We start from the raw sequence: 12984 nt of genomic DNA, 5'->3' as shown, positions 1-12984 counted from the left end.
AAGGGAAGAACATTTTTGACAGTTTCCAAAAATACAGAAATAGAATACTGTTAAATACCACATACGCACACACATATACCTCTCTGTCTCTATATACTGATGGACGGTAGATGATACATGGATATAGCAGGAGCCAAGTTTCACCTTTAAGACCAACCAATTTCTATTTAGAACGTAAACTTTTGTGTGCTCTTAAGCACGCTTCATCAGACGAGGAATCCAGCAAGCGTGCTTAAGAGCACGTGAAAGGTTACGTTCTAAGTAGAAATTGGTTGGTCTTAAAGGTGCTACTTGACTTCTGCTTTGTTCAACTGCTTCAGACCAACATGGCTGCCCGCTTGGATCTAGATACATGGATATGGTATTTAACGGTACTCTATTTCTACACAATTCAGATGTGCCATATAGTTTAGATAGATATTTCAGATAGCCAGCTTAGTTCAAAGCAAAAGGCAGACCTCAAAAACATGAAACGGCCAACGAAAATAACATAATGCAGGGAGAGGCGGGGGGGGGGGGGGGGCATTTCAGACCTGGAACTGCACTCCCTTCGTCTGCATCCGGGACAAAATCCATCACATGGCAGGGCTGATAAAAAAAAAACTGGCCACCAGTGAAAGTTGGAACCTGATACCAACTTCATTTAACATGAAGACTACAACGTGCTCTATAAAGGAAGGCCTTCCAACATTTCCCCCCTCTTTCTGACAACCCTCCCGGCTGATTTTGGGAAAGCTGCATGTCTTGTGGTCTTTTGGTTTGGCTTTATTTTTTTTTTAATTGCCTGGCCTTTATTAAAGCAGGTCAGATAATCCTTTCAGTTGAGGATGACTTTGCTGCCAGGACCTCTTGTTGAGAGGAAGAAAAAGAATTCAGGGTGAAAAGAGACAAAACTGGCAACCTCCGTCATGTATTAGCACAGCACCTGTGGAACCAGCGCGTGGCTCCTCCCCCCACCCCCTCCTGCTACATCTTCCCAGGGCTCATTAAGTTTGGTGTGGTTATTTGAGGCTTGAACACAAAGCAGGTGCTGCCCAGCTCCCCCATCAACAAACGCGGCACTGATGTGGCACAGTCTCTCCCCAAATCCACAGGTTAGCAAAGAATCCTGAAAACCAGAGTGCTTTTCTCTCGATGAACGACTGAGCTTACGGAATTCATTGCAGAGGACTCCTCCTCTCACATTAAGAAGCCAAACTCTGCTCTGGAACAGTTAGATTCGAATCCAGGACCGTCTTAGAGACCAAGAAGATTTTTGGGGGGAGGAGCTTCTGAGAGGCAGGGGTCTGACAAAGGGGATTTGGACTCTCCAAAGCTTCTGCCCCCCTCAAAAAAGATCTTGCTGGTCTCTAAAAGGTGCTCCAAATTCCAATCCAGCTGTTTATACCCTGTTTTTCTATTGCTGCATATCCAAGGTATTTACAACAAAACTGTTAAAAGAATTAAATCAAATGGACCGCACCAACAATATGGAACAATAAAAGCAGAAGCAAGAGATGAAACACTGAGGAAAATTAAAAGCCATAAAACCAACGTGAGAAACTTTGCTTAAACGTATACTGGAGTTGAAAGAAAGAGGAAAACAAACTATAGCAGCAGAAGAACAAAGCTGTAGACAAGTGCACCTTTAAGACCAACTAAGTTTTAAAACTTACTTGGTCTTAGAGGTGCACTTGTCTACTGCTTTGTTCTATTGCTTCAGAGCAACACGGCTGCCGACTGGGATCTATAGTGGCAGAAAACACTGAGGGTCCCGATGTTCACTAGAGCTAATAATGGTGGTTATAAAAGGGCTTCAGAGACGTAAAACGCCTTTGCTGGAGACCTGATAGCTGGTCGATGGAGAGACAGATTCTGCAGCCCCCTCCACAGCATGCAGAAGGCCCTCGTCTGGGCCTTGAGAGGGGAGGCAGACAGGAGGGGTTTGAAAGATGGCCAGAACCAGAAGGGAAGGCTCGTACAAGAGGCAGGGGGGCCTTCAGCGTCTGTGGCCCAAGCACAGGCTGAATTTCCCCACTTTCCTCTTGATTTCTAGCCTTGGCTTCCTTGACTGGATGCTCAGAGTTCACTGCTCTTCCCTGCCTTCTCTCCCTACCAGAGGGGTCTGAGGTGGTGGTCAACAACTTTTGGGCTGTATTTGTACATTTTTTTTACCCTTTCTGTAGGACAAATGAAGAAGAATAAGAAGAAATGCAGATTTATACCCTGTCCTTCTCTCTGAATCAGAGACTCAGAGCGGCCTACAATCTCCTCTCTCTTCTCCCCCCACAACAGACACCCTGTGAGGTGGGTGGGGCTGAGAGAAGAAGACTGCAGATTTATACCCCGCCCTTCTCTCTGAATCAGAGACTCAGAGCGGCCTACAATCTCCTCTCTTCTCCCCCCACAACAGACACCCAGTGAGGTGGGTGGGGCTGAGAGAAGACGACTGCAGATTTATACCCCGCCCTTCTCTCTGAATCAGAGACTCAGAGCGGCCTACAATCTCCTCTCTCTTCTCCCCGCACAACAGACACCCTGTGAGGTGGGTGGGGATGAGAGGGCTCTGACAGAAGCTGCCCTTTCAAGGAAAACCTCTTCGAGAGCTATGGCTGACCTCAAGCCATTCCAGCAGGTGCAAGTAGAGGAGTGGGGAATCAAACCCGGTTCTCCCAGTTAAGAGTCTGCGCACTTAACCACTACACCAAACTGGCTCTCAAATGATGGAGTGCCCCACTTTTCTCTTCTAGAATCCAGATCTCTCTCCAACAAATTAGTCCACAGTTAAAAGCTGAAAAGGTCCTCTGGTGAAAAGATCATTTCAGCATCCATTATTGTGGTTTATTTATTTCCCCGCAGGTTCCCGGTTCTCCAGCACCCGCTTCCTTTGCGTGGGTTTATTAGCGTCTCTCTTTGCAGCAGATGGACTGGGGCTGCTCTTTCCTTTTTTCTCCACTCGGCCATGTCCGTGTTCAGACAATCCATACGACACCACGCAGAGCAATTCACATCACCCAAATCATCCCAGCTATATTAATTTGGCTTGGCCTGATGAACATAAAACCAATTCCAAACATAAAATTTAGACTGGCTAATGAAATGGAGCGCACGGCACGAGAACTATTGAGGTTATGTCCTGCAGGGCTGAAAACCAGCCAGCGGCTTGGAACTGCAGCAGAAGAGGTTTCGGTCACTGCTGTACGGAAGACGACTGAGGCGGCAAGGCATTTGCCCTACGGAACTGAAGACATTACACGGACATATTTATTACCTTTCACTCATAACCTGAACTGCTCTACAAAATTAGATTAATAGCCCAGGCTGGCTATCCAGAAAACCAGGTTCATCAGTATGCGGGTGTGGATAGACTGTGTGCGCGTGTGTTTGTCTCTCTCTGTGTGGCTCCGCTTTTGGAGATCAGCAGCACAATAACCAGGGAAAGGAACATGTCCAGCGTTCCCTCTAGGCTGAGTGAGTGTGAGCCAGCTCACAGTTTTGAAGCCTTCGGCTCACACATTTTTGTCTTCGCTCAGGAAAAATGGCCCCAAAGCAAACTAAATTCTGCAGTAGCTCGGAAAGTAGAATTTCTGCTCACAAGTCTCTGCAGCTTAGAGGGAACATGTCTGTGACAGAATGCTGGTTGTGGAACGACAACACTACGTGGCCACGTTTCAGGCAAAAGGGATCATGTCCATCACCCTGTTTTATTCCACTACTGCCTTCTCTGTTTATTGCTTTAGCTCAAGTTGTTATTGATGTCATCTTCTTTATTGCATTACGACCATGAAAGTCACCTTCAGGAAAGGCAAAGTTGACGTTTTTAAACACACACTCATTAATTCAATACACAGAAGACACCAATGAGTTGTTGTCTTTCCACGGGAGCTAGTTCTGTACTTGTTCTGAATCCACTGGACAGTTCCAGGCCCTGACCCCAGAAGCAACAGGTGGAAATCCTTTGTGCTACAGAGACATCGCAGCAGACACAAAGAGGCTCAAAAACACAGCTCATACCAACTCTTTTTTTTTGGGGGGGGGGGGGGGAGACTGCTGGAGACAAACAGGGGTTGCACCACAACTGAATGCATGCCAAGATGACATATATGCCAGGGGGCCACTGCTTACCCTGGCCGAAGGAAGGTTGCAGGCTTCCAACGCTGTCTCAACACGCTTTCTGTCCGCAGAAAACAGGCGATAAATGCTGCCGGGTGGGAAATGAAGAAGAATGAAGGCAAGGGAACCTCACGTGTTCTCAGTCTGCCTCTGAGTGTCAGCCAAGCCGCTGCTCATGGCCCTGAAGTCAAGAAGAGTCTGGGAGTGCCCCGAGGAACGCACCCTCCTGCTGTGTTCTAGGCACTTCCAGGGGCACCAGCTCTAGGAATCTCACTCTCTTCAGGGGGTCCCACCCCTCCTCCCCTTTTGGCAGCAAGTCGTAACGATTTGGCTGGGTCAACCATCTCAAAAGGGATGTTTCTCTTGAGCTGTCTTATTGCCGTTTTTATTTATTGCATTTTTATTGTTTTAAACTGTTTTTGTTAGTCTTGTGAGTGCACAGAGCATACACAATGTGGGTAGGGGACATCCCTAAAGGCTCTTCTTGCACTCTCAATCCACCTCTTCTGCCTTCCCAGTCACATGGCAAAGTCCCCTCCCCCACCAGACGGGAAGGGCCAGGATATCAGAATGGCTGCAAGGCTAGCTCTGCTCATTTCTCACCAGCAGTGCTGTGCCCCCAAGAAGAAGAAGACTGCAGATTTATACCCCTGCCCTTCTCTCTGAATCAGAGACGCAGAGCGGCTCACAATCTCCCATATCTTCTCCCCCCACAACAGACACCCTGTGAGGTGGGTGGGGCTGAGAGAAGAAGACTGCAGATTTATATCCCGCCCTTCTCTCTGAATCAGAGACGCAGAGCGGCTTCCAATCTCCCGTATCTTCTCCCCCACAACAGACACCCTGAGAGGTGGGTGGGGCTGAGAGGGCTCTCACAGCAGCTGCCCTTTCAAGGACAACTCCTACAAGAGCTATGGCTGACCCAAGGCCATCTCAGCAGGTGCAAGTGGAGGAGTGGGGAATGAAATCCAGTTCTCCCAGCTAAGAGTCCGCACACTTAACCACTACACCAAACTGGCTCTCAAGCGATCGATTCCCCAACAGCAGCTGCGCAGAGCGCCTTTTGATCCACGGCTCCCTTCCATTCCCCTTGCAGTGACCGGATCTGTTTTTTTTGGAGACCCAGCTGCCGCGAGGGGAACGGGAGGTATCTGCGGATCCAAAGGCGCCCATGGAGCAAAGGGTGGGCAATCAGCTGCTTGAATCGGTTCCAGCAGAAGCTCGAGGGCAGAGCAAATGCCTGTGAGGATCCAGTCTGAGATTCCATAGGATTGGGAGCTCTGGGGAAGGGAATGCCCCCACACAGCCAGCCCATGTGGGGGAGGGAGGAAGCCCCACTGAACAAGGCCTTGTTCTCATCTGGGATGCAAAGCACACTCCGTCCCCCTTTGTGGCCCTGAAATGGAGACTTTGCTAGTTCACATCAACACTGCGAATCTGTGGCTGGGCTATACCAATCCATAGTGCGGGGGGGGGGGGTTCCACATACAACCCCTCCTCCCCAAATACAGGTACTGGCTGACTTTGACGACTCTGTTTCCCTTTTGAAGAGCTCTATGGAACAATATCATCACCATCCCAGTCTAGAAATTAGCCCAATATGAAAGGTCCCCCCCCAAAGGCCAAGAAAACAAAACATAACACAACTCACTTCTTCAAAGGGATACGTCCCTCCGTTGTGACTTGCAGTTTGAGTTTTGTGTAACTAGAGAGAAGAACAACATGTTGATTAAAGAAAATAATAATTGAAACACAACATTAAAATTTGCCTTTCCTTTCCCCCACATTTCACCTTCCAGCTAGGCTGCCATTCAGAGAAAGGAACAACTTCTCCAGCATCAGAAGTATTTCCAAAAAAAGCTAAATGCCTCAACTCCTCAAGCAAGAGGGATCTGTACTGAAAAATCAAGATAGCCTGCTGGAGGCGCCTCCCAAGGACACATTTTGAGATGTCTCCTAAATCCCCTTCAGGAAATGATTCCAAGATGTCATTTTGTCAAGATGGGTTCACTTCTTGGAACACTGCAAGATATGTCCAGGGCACCTTAAAACCCCACTGCCTGAAGCAAGATTCAGGTAGGATGACTGGGAGGTTTAGCAGTTTCTAGTGCAGTTTTACTGACACGAGTCAACAGTATTATCGGTGCACTTTCAATAGCCTGCCCCTGGCCTCGGAAGCCCCTTTCTGACAAGCCCCTTCCCTGCGGGGCCGGGGAAACCAGAGGGGGAGGGAGGGAGGGAGGGCAGAGGACTTGGGGGGAACCATGGGGCAGGTGGCTTCCACTGACAAGGCTGCGCTCATACATAAACAGCTTCCACACAACTTGTTTATAGGGTTTACAGGGAAGAAGAGGAGGAGGAGAAGAAGAAGAGGAGGAGGAGGGAGGAGGAGAAGAAGAAGAGGAGGAGGAGAAAAGGAGGGGATTGGATTCATACCCCGCCCTTCACTAGTAACTTTCCCTTCCTTTCCCTTCCCCTCCACACAACAGACACCCTGTGAGGCAGGTGGGGCTGAGAGAGTTCATCTGAGAACTGCTTCTGAGAGAACAGCCCTAAGAGAGAACTTGTGACTGACCCAAGATCACTCCTGCAGGTGCATATGGAGGAGTGGGGAATCAAACCCAGTTCTCCCAGATAAGAGTCCATGCACTTTACCACTACACCAAACTGACTGTGAAGTTCAGAGTTACTTAGGAATTCTCCTTTTTTTTGGGGGGGGGGGAGTATTTTGCTTTGGTCCCAGGGTTTTCTCCTCAGCCCTCCTTGCAGCTTTGTTCTAGAGCCACCCCCCCCCCCCTCAACACCTTGTCCTGGCAAAGGACACTAGGACTGATTTACTGTCTCTCTCCATTGAGAGAAGAGGCAAAAGAGATTAGGCCAGGGAAATGGAAACCTTGCCTGGTGCTATTGTCTGACTAATAATAGAAAGCAAATACCAAAGGACAGGCTGGCCTGACGTCCGGCTGTTTATGCCCTTAAGTGGGGGGGGGCAAGATCTTCACTGAAGGCAGGCGGTGGGGGGGGGGGGAGACTTCTGCATGTGGCAGGAAATCAGATAAGCCTCTCCAATCTGACCAGCCTCCTGGCTTCTGCTCCCTTTTTCACAGGGGAAAAACCCAGCTGGAAGCCAGTCCTTCAGTAAACACTTCCATGCAACCAAAAACAAAAATGCTGCTTCACACCCGTCATCCGCCCTTGATCTCTGTCCAGTAAACACGGGCAAAGTCTGTCCTTCCCACTGGAGAGCCAGGCTGCTGCTTATGGCCCAGATCTGTGGCTGAACCTTCACAACGCTCAGGTGATGCTCGGGGGTAGCAAGCGAGAGGGACAGCAGCAAGGGAGACCCCCCTCCGTCCTGGCCCCCTGGGGGTCAGCCCTGTGCACCAGGATGGCTCAGAGAGAGGCCAAGGCAGCGTGCTGGACCCCCAACGGAAGAGCAGCTGCTCTGGAGGAAGAGGAAGGATTTCTACTGGACTGACAGCAAAGAGCCACTTGGCTCCAAAATAAATCTACAGCGGCACATCGCAGCTTTTCAGCTCCCATCCAGAAGAAAATTCTGCAACCTTAAACACAAACAAGAAAGGAAACTCAGTGGCCCCGTTTTCACAGGAAGGGTCAGGCTATATCTTGGCTCTAGCACTTCCAGCTGCACAGGGGTGGGTCCCACAGGCCTAAATGGTCTCAGGGGCCTAGAAAATGAGCCTTTTCAGGGAGCCGGCCAGCCTAACCTCTTCTCTCAGACATGCTGGTTTCCTGAGGTCAAGGGGGATTTTTGTTGTGGTTTGTAAAAGCATTTCGGAATGTGCCCCTTTCCCGACACCCCACCTGGAGTCTGAAGCCACCTGCAGGCTCCCCCCCCCCCACGAGAAGGTGTTGCACGGGGAGGGGGGCCGTCAGTGGCCAAGAGGGGCCAAAGCACCTTTGTGCAAGTGTTTGCACACCCTCACAGAAAGAGACATTTCCTGGCAGACCTTTCTGACGAAGGAAAGGAAGCTGACGCACGGCCAGGCAGGAACCAGTCCTGGGCGGGAAGGGCAGTGGGGGGCACTTACGCTTTCTGCAGCGACGACTCCCTGGACATGTTCTGCGCCAGCAAGTTGGTGGCCAAGCTGAAGACTTCTTCCGCCCATTCCTAAAGACAAAGAAAGGATCCACCCATGAGGAGGTCTCCACTCAAGCCAGATCCAAGACACCCTTTGGGGCGCAATTCCAGGAGAACCCAGACAGCCGGGGGCACGCAGCCAATGGCCCGAGCCTTTTGTGGGGGCAGGGAAGAAACAAGCCAACCTGGAAATCCGTCAACAGTAATGGAAAACATCCAGACAATGATGCCTTTTATTTCCAAGGCCCTGCAGGAGCTGTGAGGCCTGACTCTACACAGACAGGTAGGAAGACCCACTGACATCAGGGCTGCTCAGAGAAATGCTTTTTAAAAGGAAATATTAACTATGTTCATATTTTTTTGCTCCCTGTGCTGGATTCCTCGTCTGATGAAGTGTGCTTAAGAGCACACAAAAGCTTACGTTCTCAATAAAAATTGGCTGGTCTTAAAGGTGGCACTTGACTCCTGCTTTGTTCAGCTGCTTCAGACCAACACGGCTGCCCGCTTGGACATATTCCTACAGTGCTTTTGAAAATTCTTCACTCACTGACATCCATTTAATCCTGTGCACTTTTCACAATACTCCTGTAACCACCAGGGGAGGGGGGGGGGCTTGTAAAACTTCACACCCAGAGGAACCTTCTAAATCTGTCAGCTGGCTGGGTCTCCTGAGCTCTCTATTAACATACTTGACAAATGACAGGGTTTTAGGCCTATCTTTCCTCCAGCAAGGCGGCCAACGGAGAAACAAAATGCCACCCATTTCCATAACGCAGCGGCTTCCAGAAAAACACAAATCAGCGAGCCACTTGGCATCATTTTATGGCAGGCTTTAAAGCAAGCAATGTGGAGCTAATGGAATTGATTCCCCTCAAAAAAGAATCCAATCCCCCACTTGGTGGAAGGGAAGGCGTCCAAATGTGTCTTGACCCCCAGCGGCCTGTGGGAGAACCCCACATCTTCAGGAAACACGGCCAGCTAATTATCGGAGTGCTTAAGGAGCGGCAAGAAGAAGGGGAAAAGAGAAAATCTCTCCTCAGTTCAGCTAATGAGGGTTTTTTAAAAATATAAAAAGGCTGATATTAACAAATGCTGAGGGATGGAGACTTTACTGTGGATAATCAAGAATTAACTTCTATCCCTTTGGACACCATAGCCAAAGAACCTCTCGTAAAGTCTCTTTGAAGTACCACCAGTCACAGATTTAAATTAAAAGTTCCCACGCTTTGGAGGATGAAACTGGGCTGAACCCGTTGCCCCTCTGCATGTCCTGGGAATTCTTTTGCCTCCCTCTCTTCCCCTCCCTCACCCCCACCTCTGCTGATAAGCCTGAAGCATTCCCTGCCATTCAAGCTTGAAATCTTGGGTGTGGCTATCCCTGACTCCCCCCTACAATCCCTCTTGTTCACATCCTGAGGGAGCTGGCTGGGTCTCTTGAGCTCTCTATTAACATACTTGACAAATGACAGGGTTTTAGGCCTATCTTTTCTCCAGCAAGGCGGCTAACGGAGTAATCCTTTGACTGTTTCCCTCCCAGAAACTCACACCAAAGTGTGATTTATGCTGTAAGTCTGAAGGTAGCCAAAGGAGGAGGCCTCTCTTCTGTTCCTCTGGCAATAAAAGCTGCCAGCCACCCTGAACTTGAAACTAGCAGGAATTAGTGGCTCCATTTCTACATGGTACATGTTTGAAAAGCGAAGAAGAAGAAGAAGAAGAAGAAGAAGATGATGATGATGATGATATTGGATTTATATTCCACCCTCCACTCCGAAGAGTCTCAGAGCATCTTACAATCTCCTTTATCTTCTCTCCCCACAACAGACACCCTGTGAGGTGGGTGGGGTTGAGAGGGCTCTGTTGGAACCTTTTATCATCTGCTACCAAAATGTTAGGAAATACATGTTAAATTCAGAGGTTTGGAGTGGCAGTAATTGGAGTTGAGGCTTAAGATTAGCAAAAGAAATAAAGTTTACTAGAAAACATAAGGATAGGGTACTTGGGATAAAACAGAAAAACAATCTAGCTTACCAGCTAGTCTATCTATGTCAGATCTACATGGCTATGTTCTTTGTCTCAACTGTTCTTCCCCCCCAAAAGCATCTCGTCAGGAAGAAGAGCAATAAAACTTGCATACAAGATCAAAGCATTTCACACCTAACATCCTCTCTGACCAATGTTGTGTTTACATTTTTCATGGGCAAAGTAAGAACCATCCCACAATTGAGTTTAGGTCACAATACACCACTTCCTCTATCAGGTAAACAAACAGTTAACTATATAATGGCTGGAATGTGCATAGTTTGTATTCCAACAGGCTCTCACAGCAGCTGCCCTTTCAAGGACAACCTCTGCCAGAGCTATGGCTGGCCCAAGGCCATTCCAGCATGTGCAAGGGGAGGAGTGGAGCATCAAACCCGGTTCTCCCAGATAAGAGTCCGCACACTTAACCACTACACCAACACTGGCTCTCTAAGAAGAAGATACTGGATTTATACCCTGCCCTTCATTCTGAATCTGAGAGCAGCTCACAATCTCCTTTACCTTCCTCCCCCACAACAGACACCCTGTGAGGTGGGTGAGAGAGCTCTGACAGAAGCTGTCCTTTCAAGGACAACCTCTGCCAGAGCTATGGCTGACCCAAGGCCATTCCAGCAGCTGCAAGTGGAGGAGTGGGGAAGCAAACCCGGTTCTCCCAGATAAGAGTCCACGCATGTAACCACTACACCAAACTGGCTCTTGAAGCCAGTGATGTCTCCTTGGGCCTGCCTTTTATACCGCAGAGGCGCCCTCTGTCCCTTCTGTGGTGTTTCAGCTTCATCTCACGTGGCTCCAATAATCTCAGGGCAGGATCTGGGGCACCGTTTGAGATGGCAAACCCTTCCAAGTGTTCATTCCATTTGGAGAGAGCAGCAGCTCTGTCTGCATCCGCCAACTGCACAACCGCCAGAGGAGAAAGGCCTCAGAGATTCTTCACGCAGGTCCAGAATAGACGCTTGGGTGTTTTTTTAGGGGAAGATTAAAAACAGACAAGCTATTTTCTTTTGATAGGGAAGAAAAGAACTATCTTGCTTTTCACTTCGTCTTAAAACAAAAGAAAGGTGATGCAACATCACTGCTGATGGGTGCATTTACCAAAGACCCATGGGGGGGGGGGAGAAAGGAAGGGAGAGAAGGAGAGCAATGCGGCCATCTTTTGTTGGCATCAGGGAACAAACTCTAGCTGGGAGGAGAAGATATATGATAGAGGAAGCAATGATCAACTCCAATTAAAATCCAAGCTGATAGAACAGTCAGATTTTTCTTCCAGGTTTACCAGGCAACACAACAACCCCCCGCGGTCCCCTCCAGCCCCCTACCCCCTCCTTGGACAGCTGAGGACCCCTGCTTCACTTGAACTCGCCGCAACACCAACAGCGACCAAGGATGCCACCCACCGCCACTGACCGTTTTGTATTTTGGTGTGTCCGTGGAAAATTTGTCATCTACAGAGGAGGCCATGCCTGGAGTTCTCTGCAGAAGGTTTAGACTCCTTCCAAGTTATTCTACAAGTGCTTGCAGCATGGAGAACTCTCTGTGAAGTATTACGGAATAGCCCGTGACCAAATGGTTGCTCTCAGATGCACAGAAATGCACCACCATGAACTAGGATGACTGGGGGGGAAAGGGGTCACTTGTGTTGAATAATGTGAAAGGCAGTTGCGGCCCATCTCTCTCACCTGGTCGGCCAGAAGGCAACTTGAACATCCCATCTGGAAGGCGACACAGCAGCCGGGCGAGAGCCCTTTTCAATGCAAAAACCAACTCATCCTCTCAAAATTCTGGCCTCATAAAGCTCATTGACTTTGAGCCAACTCAATTTTCACACACATCACCCAACAAAAATGGGCAGATTGTCTGTGCTGATTCTGGCACAGCTCCTCTGGAAGTCAGCATTCGTTTTAGCAGTTCACATGGAACGGATAAGAAAAACCACGCTTGGACACTTCAGAAGCCTGGTCTCTCCAGATGCCACAGAACGGGGAGGCAGTTCAGTATGTGTGTGTGGGGCGGCGCTTAGTGCAAAAATGCACAGCAAGTCTTCTTTTTTTAAAGTTCTCATTCAAGCTGTACTAGTTTCTGACTTTCAGAGAGGTGTTTTTAGGCAGGGGAACATTCAGAAATGTGACCCCAAAAAGAACATTACAACATCAGAAGAGCCCTGCTGGGTCACACCAGTGAGGGTCCATCTAGCCCAGCATCCAACATCTCACACAGTGGCCAACCAGTTCCTCTGAAGGGCCAACAACAGGGCAGAGAGGCTGAGGCCTTCCCTGAGAAGAACATCAGAAGAGCCCTGCTGGGTCAGATCAGGGAGGGTCCATCTAGCCCAGCATCCTGTCTTCTCACACAGTGGCCAACCAGTTCCTCTGAAGGGCCAACAACACGGCAGAGAGGCCGAGGCCTTCCCCTGAGAAGAACATCAGAAGAGCCCTGCTGGGTCAGAGCAGGGAGGGTCCATCTAGTCCAGCCTCCTGTCTCACACAGTGGCCAGCCAGTTCCTCTGGATGGCCAATATCAAAGCACAGAGGCTGGGACCTTTCCCAGAGGTTGCCTCCTGGTCTGGTGATAGACCAGACACAGTCTAGTCTATCACCCAGGCAAACTAGACTTCCTGCTTTGGTGGGAAACCTCCGGCTGGCCGCCTGCTGACCGCCCCTTGCTAGGGAGGTGGGGGGGGGGAGATGAGGAGACATTGGCATTTCCCCCAGAATTGTGATGAATCTATGGGCACTCCTCTGATGCGTTAATGT

At 49.3% G+C, this 12984-nt stretch overlaps 1 protein-coding gene across 1 annotated transcript in view; it reads right to left on the bottom strand.

Annotated features, from left to right (window-relative positions):
- PLCB1 (phospholipase C beta 1) overlaps positions 1-12984 on the bottom strand; it is a 576948-nt gene that overhangs the window by 238543 nt on the left and 325421 nt on the right. Inside the window, 3 exon segments of the mRNA XM_060261607.1 lie at positions 4105-4180; positions 5744-5797; positions 8145-8224. Of these exon segments, the coding sequence (XP_060117590.1) occupies positions 4105-4180; positions 5744-5797; positions 8145-8224 (210 nt within the window).

The sequence above is a fragment of the Heteronotia binoei genome, chromosome 1, assembly GCF_032191835.1.
Source record: "Heteronotia binoei isolate CCM8104 ecotype False Entrance Well chromosome 1, APGP_CSIRO_Hbin_v1, whole genome shotgun sequence".
NCBI lineage: Eukaryota > Metazoa > Chordata > Lepidosauria > Squamata > Gekkonidae > Heteronotia > Heteronotia binoei.
This window is presented reverse-complemented; position numbering and strand designations above follow the sequence as displayed.